The sequence below is a fragment of the Sciurus vulgaris genome (assembly GCF_902686455.1).
Source record: "Sciurus vulgaris genome assembly, chromosome: 3".
Taxonomy (NCBI): Eukaryota; Metazoa; Chordata; class Mammalia; order Rodentia; family Sciuridae; genus Sciurus; species Sciurus vulgaris.
In genome coordinates this window covers 68,852,229-68,862,680 of record NC_136463.1, presented here as the reverse complement: position 1 = coordinate 68,862,680, position 10,452 = coordinate 68,852,229, and the positions used below count along the sequence as shown (strand labels likewise).

General features: G+C 34.2%; 1 protein-coding gene across 13 annotated transcripts in view; it reads right to left on the bottom strand.

Moving 5' to 3' along the window:
• Positions 1 to 10,452, bottom strand: part of ZNF207 (zinc finger protein 207) — a 66,159-nt gene that overhangs the window by 45,108 nt on the left and 10,599 nt on the right. For 4 of the 13 annotated variants that reach the window (XR_013762312.1, XR_013762313.1, XR_013762316.1 and 1 more), the window contains exons 8-13: positions 9,384 to 9,541; positions 8,032 to 8,124; positions 6,810 to 7,052; positions 5,703 to 5,862; positions 5,077 to 5,560; positions 2,370 to 2,424 (exon numbers count right to left, since the gene is read on the bottom strand). Coding sequence is in view for 4 of the 13 variants with exons in the window: in XM_079130471.1 (XP_078986597.1) it covers positions 5,400 to 5,560; positions 5,703 to 5,862; positions 6,810 to 7,052; positions 8,032 to 8,124; positions 9,384 to 9,541 (815 nt within the window). In the remaining 9 variants the exon portion in view is untranslated. Of the gene's footprint in view, positions 1 to 1,316; positions 2,425 to 5,076; positions 5,561 to 5,702; positions 5,863 to 6,809; positions 7,053 to 8,031; positions 8,125 to 9,383; positions 9,542 to 10,452 lie in introns of those variants that run through there. The other 9 variants (XR_013762314.1, XR_013762315.1, XR_013762319.1 and 6 more) reach the window with 5 other exon arrangements.

Below are 10,452 nucleotides of genomic sequence, written 5' to 3'. Positions count from 1 at the left end.
TCTATATCCTAACAAAAATGCCATGTAAGAATGTTTAAAAGTTTGGAAATTTAAAGGTTAAACACTTGGAAAACTGTACCCCATATATATCATGTATCACTTTAAAAATGTCAGAAAAAATAATTAAACATTAAAAAAAACTTGCAAAAGTTGGATGTATTCAATTTTAGGGAGTTCAAACTGACGTCCTATTTTCCCCACTTCTCACACATTCACTTGAATTAAATCCACAAGAGGAGCTCAAAATTTTGTAGTCTTGAAAATGCAGCAATTACAAAATCATGAATGCCCACTATATGCATGACTCCACATGTACAATATTGTTAAGGTGCTTATTTTGCTAAGGACACAGAAAAGTCAGATGATTTCTTCACTATAAAAAACAAAAGTAATAAAAATGGCTTGAAAGAAAACAAAAGTAAACACTAAAAAATAAGGGTAGTTAGCAGAACGTTTACTTACAAAAACCTGCCCTATAGCCCAGTCTCCTTTTGGAAAACTTTCCATAAAAGTTACAATAAAACGAGTTTCATTTTTGGAAGAATGTACAAAGATTTCAATACTACGTAGGTAACGTCACCTTTTAAAAAAAGACATTTGATTTATAAAAATATTTTAGGGTAAATATTTAATGTTTCTTTATCCCCTAACCAATACAAGTATTTTGATGTAGTAGTGGGTACTGAACTCAGGGGCACTTTACCACTGAGCTGCACCCACAACCCTTTATATTTATTTTGACACAGGTCTAAGTTGTTTAGGGCCTCACTAAGTTGCTTAAACTGGCCTCAAATTTGTAAATCCTCCTGCCTCAGCCTCCCAAGTTGCTGGAATTACAGAAGTGCCCAGCAACACAAATGTCTTCTTTGTCTACTTTTATCCGCTGACTCTGGGAAGTGACTTCAGTTTCCTTTCATTCACCAAGCAGTGGTCATTATGGACACCTGAATTATGTAATTCTCAAAACTGTGAGTCACAGATCTACAAATATTTCAAAGGATATATTTTAAATTAGATATTATCAATTTATGGCACCATTACTAAAGCCCCTCCCATTACTCAAGCCTATTCCACTTTTATTTATTTCAATTATTATTAAAATTAGATCAATCAACTTCAAGAGATTCCAGTATATTGGAGAATGGTGGTGTGCAATATAAAACAGATCTCCAATTAGTCTTAAAACATGTAATTGTTATAAAATATTCCAGTGAACTATTTTGTCATTGAAACAACAATAATACTCTTTACTATTAAAAACCTTTCCCACAATTCAGTTACAACAAAAAGCATGTATTCTAATAAATGGGTCAAAATTTGGAATTCTTTTAATGAATTTTACACTTCCAATAATGAAAATACAATATGAAGTTTGCTAAACATTATACTACATGTTAATTGCTCTTGTTTAGAGGAAAATGCTATCTGGATAGGATGATGTCTTAACCCACAAGAAGGAACAAACAGCCCAGGTTTGTTTCAGCCCCTCTTCCAATTCCCTCTTTATCCCCTTTAAAAAACACACAGACATACAACTTTTCTCACCAAATAAAAGCAAATCTTGCTTGGAAACAAACAAGGATACTATTTGTTTGTGCATATTGCATAAAACACTGTTCAGTAAGAGCATAAACTTTGAAATAATCATTCCAAAACCAGTTTAATATATTTTTAACTTTGCCACATGATCCAATTTAGTTTCCTAAAAATTAGTCATCTATCCAGGTTGACAGGTCTGTAATACCCAAACCCTCTTATTATATCACATGTGTAGTCTACACCCATACATACCACACAAGCACACAAAGACATACCACCTTCCCACTCTTCACAGGGCTCTACATTAACATTTGCTCTAATGTGGTGAGGTTTGAAAATATTAAAAATCACAAGCATTTCCAGATGACCTTTCAACCTTGATGTTCAATGTATAAGCTTGGGATTATACAGATTTCAGTACCCTGTGGCATTTCCAATAATTAACTTATCCTTGAGGTTAAATTTAATAGTTTGCAGAGAAAATAACCAGTAAGATTTTCCTAGAAATGAAAGTGAAAATTTTGAATGAAACATTTCATGCCTCCAAATTAAGAATGTCAAATTGTCAATTTACTCAGGTTCAATACAATAATGAAAGCTTTACTGAAGCTATTAATTACGTAATATAAAGTACTTTGCATTTGTTTATTAACACCACAGTCAAACGTGAATATTAATATAGAGCCTTCTCTGCCCAAAGAATATAAAAATCCTAAGTTTAATTAAATTTAGGGGCCTTCACCAAACTTGCTGCAAGTTTGGGGACATAAATATCCAACAGCCATAAAGCTGTGAAAGCCCCTATAAGGAATAAAATAAATCCCACTTGCCTCAGACTGAACAGGGCAACACTGAGACTCAGCCTCAGCCTGTCCTATGGCAGGGCTATAGGAAGAAGAAAATTTTAATTTTAGAAAAACATTACCCAATTAATTTAAAAGACATGCATTAAATTTAAAAAAAAATCCCAATGATCAAGCAAGCAAAGGAGAAAGAGCAGCTCATTTTATCTATTACACTTCCATTCTGAGCCCATATTTGGCTTTTTTTTTTTTTTTTTTGGGGGGGGTGGATTTCCCAATATATAAGTTTAATTAGACTGAGTTCAACCAATAACTTGATCAATGAATAGGTATTCTCCCATATCTAATGGCAAACGTTGTGAGAGATTTCTAAAATACAAATTCAAATAAAACAATTCCAGCAGCCACTCAGAAGTTGATCCTCTTCTGCTGGTCTTTTTACTATTATCAGCAGTAAATCTTACAAAATAGAAACTAGTGCCAGACAAAATGTTGTTTTTGCTTTTCTAAAAGGGTGATATAATAAGAGGAGTAGATAAAAAGAGCCCAAACTGCCAGCCCTATTAATCTTACAACTTCTTTAATTATGGCAATCAGTGCCTGCCTGAATGCATCAAATCCCCAAAGTAGTTTTCTGTGAGGACAGTTAAAATTCACTTTGACTTAACTTCATCTACTACTGAAAGATGCACAAGTCAAAGAGCTATCTCAACACAATTTGTTCCACTCATGATTCAACCACACTATGGACCGGAGAAGCAGTTAGGTAAAAGGTATTATCTAGAAGCTTAATTATCCTTAGGTGCATGCAAAATTTACAGTTTAAATATACTAAACGGGCATCATCTATGAACCATGAAACTACAAAATACAGGAAAGATTAATTTTTTAAGTGCCATGCGTAACACCAGCAATTAGTTTTTTATTGGAATTTTACCACATTTAAAATTTTTATTTTCTCCCTTGGACCTCAGAGAGCAATAAACCCTTGCTGTAAAATACTGATCTTTGCATAAAATGCAAATAAAGCTTTGCACAATTTTAAAAGCAGGTCTACCAAGTCTTTATACTTCGTGGATAAACCTGTACATGAAATTCTTTATTGACATTGATTTGGGATGAGCATTTCCTATTTAATCATTCTAAATTTAATCAGGCCACTTTTATCTTAAATACTTTCAACAAGGTTTTTTCTTTGGCAGTATGAAAAACAAGCAGCCAAATTTAAGAAGCATATACATTTTCCAAAACAATTTAGATATGCAAGCATTCAATGGAAAGGGGTGTGGGACTGGCAGAAGCAAGTTATGCATTCTTAGTGATAAATGGATACTGTCTTTCAAACTGTGGAATCTTTTGACCTCAATGGTACCACAGCACAGAAGTAGTTATATCAGCAGAGCACACCAGACTTAAAACAGTATCCAGTTTTAAAATACTTGCAATGACTTTGTTTGAATAACTAACCTGTCACTTAAATACAAACTCTTCTGTAACAAGTAAAACATTTTAATATATTTTCCTACAAAGTTAAAGCCTTTTCCTTAAAACTTTAGATTTTACCTTTTGTCTATAACCTAAATTAAAGAAATATAATCATTTTCTTAGAAGTCTTACAATAAGAGAAGTTCCACCTGAATTCATTACACTGATAATCACTTTGGAGATTATTTGATATTAAAAAGATGAGAAAAACCAAAGTTCAACAAGAGCTACTATTATAGAAGATTTGCAACACAAAATACTGAACAATGGCAGTCTTCTCTACAGAAGAGTTCTCTACTGGAACACAACATTCAAAATTTCCAAGGATAAAAACTTTTAACAGCAAAGCCATGTAGACTTAATAACAGAAGGTACTTATCTAATCAAGTAAGTGATGTTACCTTCAAGGAACATAATAAAATTAAAAACTGCCAGGCCACCAATTAACCATCAAACTATCTTAAGAGGCACAGTATTACTTAGAATAATATATACCAACCCATTAACAACAAGAAGCTATTACTGCATGCACCTAAACTTCTAGAAGTTTATACCTGAAAAGCTTCTGAGGTCCATGCAGTACTAAAAATCTCAAAAAATAATCAAAATAAAATTAATGGGTCTGGCACTAGGCTCTAAATAGCTCATGGAAGAACTCTTAAGGTTTAAACATTTTATATATCTATAAGATCTGATGACACCAGAGGGTGTGGGAAGGTGACACAATATGAAGATTTCAAACCTATTAGGTAATAATTAATATGTATCTTTTTCTTTAACTGAAACACCAACATATGATTCTATATATACTGTTCAGTTTAAAACATGCAGCTAAGAAACAATCTACAACTCAAAGGACAGAATTCAATGATGTATCAAAATTGCATTGGTAACTATGAATTTTATTATGTGGACATCTACTGTGGCATGCATCTGTACAAACCTTTCAGGCAGTGGTCCACAGCTGGGTTATGAATAAAAAGGCATAAATTTTTCTCTCATTTTATTACAATGAAGTTTAACAGTACAGAAAAGTCACATGACCTTCGTGGGTCAGATTCTTAAACCCTGCAACATGAGGAACTCTAAATACATTAAATATTGTTACACATTCAGACTTCCAATGTACAGGTACTTGGAAACAGTTACAGCCCTCACCAAGCTAGGTTGGGGACATGAAGTCCAACAGCATCTGAAATGCTGTGAAGGCATAACTTTACAAATAGCAATGTAAGCTTACAGAACTTGCCTTTATTAAGGTGGTATGTTCATGTAATTCCAGCGCCTTCACAATTTAACGAACCAAATTTACTATACTTCACTTCTAAAAACCTAGATGAAACATGAAAAAGAAGCCATACAGTATAAATTGCAACTTCAGGAAAAGTTCCTGCTTTATTATTCCAAATAATTTTTCCCATGTAAAATAAATGTCCAATAGTTCCTGGTATGTGGGAAGATAATGTTTGTTAAAGTCACAATGAAGCCTTATTGACGGAAGCTTGGCTATATAAACAGCACAAGTTGAGAAAAGGTTTAATCTCCAAACCTATTAAACTGGATGAAGCAAGATCAGTAACGGCCACCTTGCGACATTACAGGAGGTCTCATTCCCATTGGAGGTCGAGGAGGCCCACCTTGGTAAGGGGGTACCATTGGAGGTCCCTGCCCATACGGTGGCATAGCACCAGGAAGGTAACCTGGCATGCCTTGATGATGACCACCATATTGACCTAAAAAAAAACATTTAAAACACACACAAAAAAAGATTGAATAGGTTAGTGCATTGTACTTATAAATTTAATATATTTTGCAGATAACATTTTATGTGTATACTCAGAAAACCCACTAAATGCAATAAAAAGAGAAAAATACCATGAGGTGGCATTGGGGGTCTCATTCCTTGCTGCTGTGGGATGCCTGGCTGTGGTGGCATCATACCTCCAATTGGTCCAACTGGTGGATTACCAATGGGGGCCTGTCCAGGTCGAGGAAGATTCCGCTGATATTTAGGTAATTGTGCCCTTCTCTCTTCCTAGGAAAAAAAATAAGAACGATGTTAAACACATATGTGTAGAGAGGTTCACACGTATTATTAAGGCAAGCACCTAAAATCTTTATAATTTACAGAATAAGAGTTATCTGTCTCAAAATTTATACTAACTCTCCAATTGTTTATGTTCCCACAAACCAATGCAAATACCTGAAATCTCCATGCTTTAAAAAACCTCATCTATTTTATACTTGAAGCATGACTAACAACTTTACAGGAATGACAAAATGTTTCAGCAAGAAACTATCTAGATTCCGAAGTACTGCTATGAAAATTCTAAATATTAGCTGGGAGCTAAGGCACAAGCCTATTATCCCAGCTGCTTAAGAGGTTAAGGCAGAAGGATTACAATTTTGAGGAACACGTTGGGCAACTTATGAAGACCCTGTCTCCATCAAAAGAATAATAAAAACACAAAAACAAACAAACAAAAGAAAAAACACATGGTTGAGGTTCTTGCTCAGAAGCAGAATGCTACTGGTTCAATCACAGTACCAACAATAGAAAAGGGGGGGGGGGGGAACTATAAAACGTTTTGTGGAAATAAATTCCTTTATGTGGGCTTCAAAAGATCTGCAGGTTTTACCTCATGCTTGTTTCTTTAGTCAATGAGTGCAGATTTATGTCTAACTAAAATGAGTTTTAAGAAAGCTAAAAAAATAAAAAGAAAAAAGAAAAAAAAAAAAAGAAAGCTGAGAACCCAACTTACTACCTTCTTTTAGAAGTGGGGGACAGGAGGTATCCAAAACATGTAATACCCATCCCCTTTATTAAATACTTTATGGTTTCATAAATATCAAAATGGTAACAACCCTTTGGAAGCGCTAAAACAGACTAAATGAGTACAAATTATATACTTTTCAAACGAATAAGCTGTTACAAGGGGCTCCAATCAAATGCTGCTAGTACAAACATGAAAAACAACTTACCAGTGATATATCCTCATCTGGATGGATCAACTTACTGGTTGCACTGGTGGTTGTAAGTGTAGCAGGCTTACTTGTTATTGAAGCTGCTGGTTTTGCTGCAGTACTATTTGTTGTACTAGTGGTTGAAGCTGTAGACTGTGTATAAGCAGGGAATGTAGGCTTTGGGGGTTCTGTAGTTGTTGCAGGGGTATTATTTAAGGGCTTGAAATCTGTACCAACAGGTCCTTGCACAGCTGCCTGAGCCTGTAAAACATAATTCTTCATTAGCGAAACTTCAAAACCCAAAGTTGAGTGTTATCTACGATTAAAACTTAAAAAACAAGGCAACATTAAAGTACCAAACTTTAAATGAAATCCAAACAAAAGTTAAGATATGATAAATGCCTCACAAAATTCAAGATGGCCCATATCAAAAGATACTGGATTAAAGTCACATCAGTAGTGGAAAACAAGCTGATTGTACATGTAACTTCTCAGATGCCTTCTACATCTCCTAACTAATAATTTTATTATAAATTAACTACTTCAGATTGCTGAAATATAGTTATCACTTAAAATCTAAACAGACCTATTTTGTTTTTTTACTAAATCAGTTGTTTAAAAGTAATCTTTCAAGAAGCTCAAAAAAAAGGAACTAGAGAATACAAAGGTTTGGATAAACTTCAGTTACTAAGTATGGCACAAAAACTATTGTCAATAGTGACACAATAAAGATATGTTCTTATTAGCATTTTTATACAGTAATGCAAAACTGTTCAATTAGATTCTCATGGACAACAGGGTCATAATTTAGCAGGTTCTTCTAAGGAAAATGTTTCAAATAACAAATTTGTTACTAGAATACCAAACATCTAAAACGTCCAATAGGTCAGCTTTAAGAACCATATGCAGAGTAAGAGTTTCCTTACATTGAATGTGATGCATTAAACAGCATAAATCAAAAATAGCTTAACCATGCATCAGAATAACCACTGGCCACTATAATGCATTTACTGCTTACATGCTTTTAACCCTTTAGAACCTTAGGAGGTGTAGTTTTGGGGGGTTGTGGTTAGTTAGAATTCAAATTTTCCAAAGCCATTTAATTTTTTTAGTTAATGACATCAATCTCAGTTTTAAAAAAAATCAAACAAGATTTTAAAGATTTAATTTTCATGTAGGGTCCAAAGGGTTAAGTTTATAAAGCCATTTTAACAATTTTAAACTGCAACTTCCTGCGTACTTGTGCTGTGCTAGGAAACAGAGCTTTAGAAGATGCAGACAGACTTTCTGAATTGGATGAAGCTGTACTTGAGCTTGTTACAGGTGTCCCCATCTGTAGCATAAAAGAAAGGAAACAATGAAAAGTCTCCAAACAAATGGGTGAAATAAGCCATGTGGCAGACTTTTTAGTATAGATTGCATTTTTTGTAATTGCAAAATTTAATGCAATCAAATGTCATTTATTTAAGAGGCAGGCAGTCAATGCATTTACAATAAACAAAGTGAAAGGAGCCTCAAAAAAAAATTGACACCAATAAATCTAGTTAACCAGTTTCTTTTACAAAACTAATGTTTTCCATTGAGATATTCCAAGAACTGATACCTTAAACTGAGAAAAAGCATTATTGTGGACACATCAATTCTCACCAATGCCTCTACAAAACATTCTTAGAACTTTCGCATTCTCAATAAACAAAATCACCACCCACCATAAAATATAATAGGCTTAAAGAATACATTAATACTTTTAGCACCCACAAACAGGAAAAAAATCTGATAAAACATCAAAGAGAAAACCTTAAAAAAGAAAGTCATAAACCTACATCCTGATCTTAAATATGTGCTTAGTTCTGAATGAAATTGAAAAAAAGCAAAGATCCCAACTATTATATGCATATTGCATATAACAGAAGTATCTCTCACTTATGTTGTAGAGAAAGATGGCAGCATTGTAATTTATCAAAGTTCATTGAGAGTCGTCCAAAAAAAAGCTCCTAAGGTCTTAATGACTTTTCATCTTTGGCCTCATTCTACTCACTATTCAAAAGGGAAAAGAGGACCGCTAAATGGTATCATGTATTGAAATATCCAGAAATTCAATTTTAATTCCTTTTTTCTTTCTTTTTTTTTTTTTTTGGGGGGGGGGGGCAGGTATTGAACCCAGGGACACTGGAGCCATATCCCCAGGCTTGCTTGCTTTCTTTCCTTCTTTTAAATAAATGTTTTATTTAGAGACAGGGTCTCGAGTTACTCAGGGCCTTGCTAAGTTGCTAAGGCTGAGATCTTCCTGCCTCAGCCTCCCAATCGGCTGGGATTACAGGTGTGCACCACCTCATACTGATCAATTTTGATTTCTAACTATAGGTAAGAATTAAAAGAAAACAAAAACCTACCCAGATTTCATTCAATATTTTATGAGTGGAGAAGTCAAGGAGTGTAAACATGGAAAAGGAATAGGCCACTTTTTAGTATATTTCATTATATTAAAATTTTATTTAAAATTTTAACCTATGACAATTTCAAAGTTTTCTGTAAACAACTACATTTTACCTTTAAATATAAGAGCACTTTTTTCCAGTAATTTCACCTTACCTGTCCAGCACTGGGGAAAAGAGGCTTAGTAACTGGAGGCTGTGGAGCAGGTACTGTTGCTGTTGGTGCAGGTGGTCTATTAAGAATACCTGGTGCTGACACAGCCTGTGCTTGAGTCATTGGAGGAATTCCAGGACGTGGAACAGGGGGGGGCATACCTGAAGAAGAAATGATGGGGGGAGGGGGTCAATCAATGAAACATTTAGTTCAAAAATGTTTCTAGGGCTGGGGTTGTGGCTCAGTGGTAGAGTGTTCACGTAGCACGTGTGAGGCACTGGGTTTGATCCTCAATACCATGTAAATAAAATAAAGGTATTGGGTCCATCTATAACTAAAAAAATGTAAAAAAAAAAAAAAAAAAAGTTTCTACACTAGAAAGTTACTAATTGCCAAACAACTCTTAACGTCCAAGGCATGGTGGTAATCCCAGCAACTTGGAAGGCTGAGGCAAGAGATCAGAAATTAGAAGCAAAGCCTCAGAAATGTAGCAAGACCCCATTCTCAAAATACTAAAAAAGGTCATCGTGTGCAAGTACAAATATGTAACAGTAAATTCCACCCTTATGAATGCACCAATAGAAAAATATGGGGGACTGGAAGGGGAATAACAGGATTTATTCTTGTAACTCAGCAGTAGAGTACTTGCCCAGCAAGTGTGAGGCACTGGGTTCATCCTCAGTACCACATTTAAAAAAAAAAAAAAAAGGTTAAACAGTGAGTGAGTACATATTTAAAAAAAAAAAGCTCTAACAGTTCAGTAATTAAGCGCCCCTAGGTTCAATGCCCAGTATAACAACAAAAGAAAATACTAGAACCTGCATATGGTCAAAACAATAATTAAGCTTACTGATATAACTTGTTTAGCATATGTATTCAAATATATATCAAATTATTTCAGTCATCAGAATTCTTTCAATTTACAACATTTTAAATGTTCCTTGAACTCTGAAACTTTTAATGCAAATGACAGTAAAAATTTCCATAAACCATACACTATCATGACCCATAAAAATGTTATTCCTTTGAACACCCTACTTTTCCTAAAACCCATTGCTAATACATTCCTTGA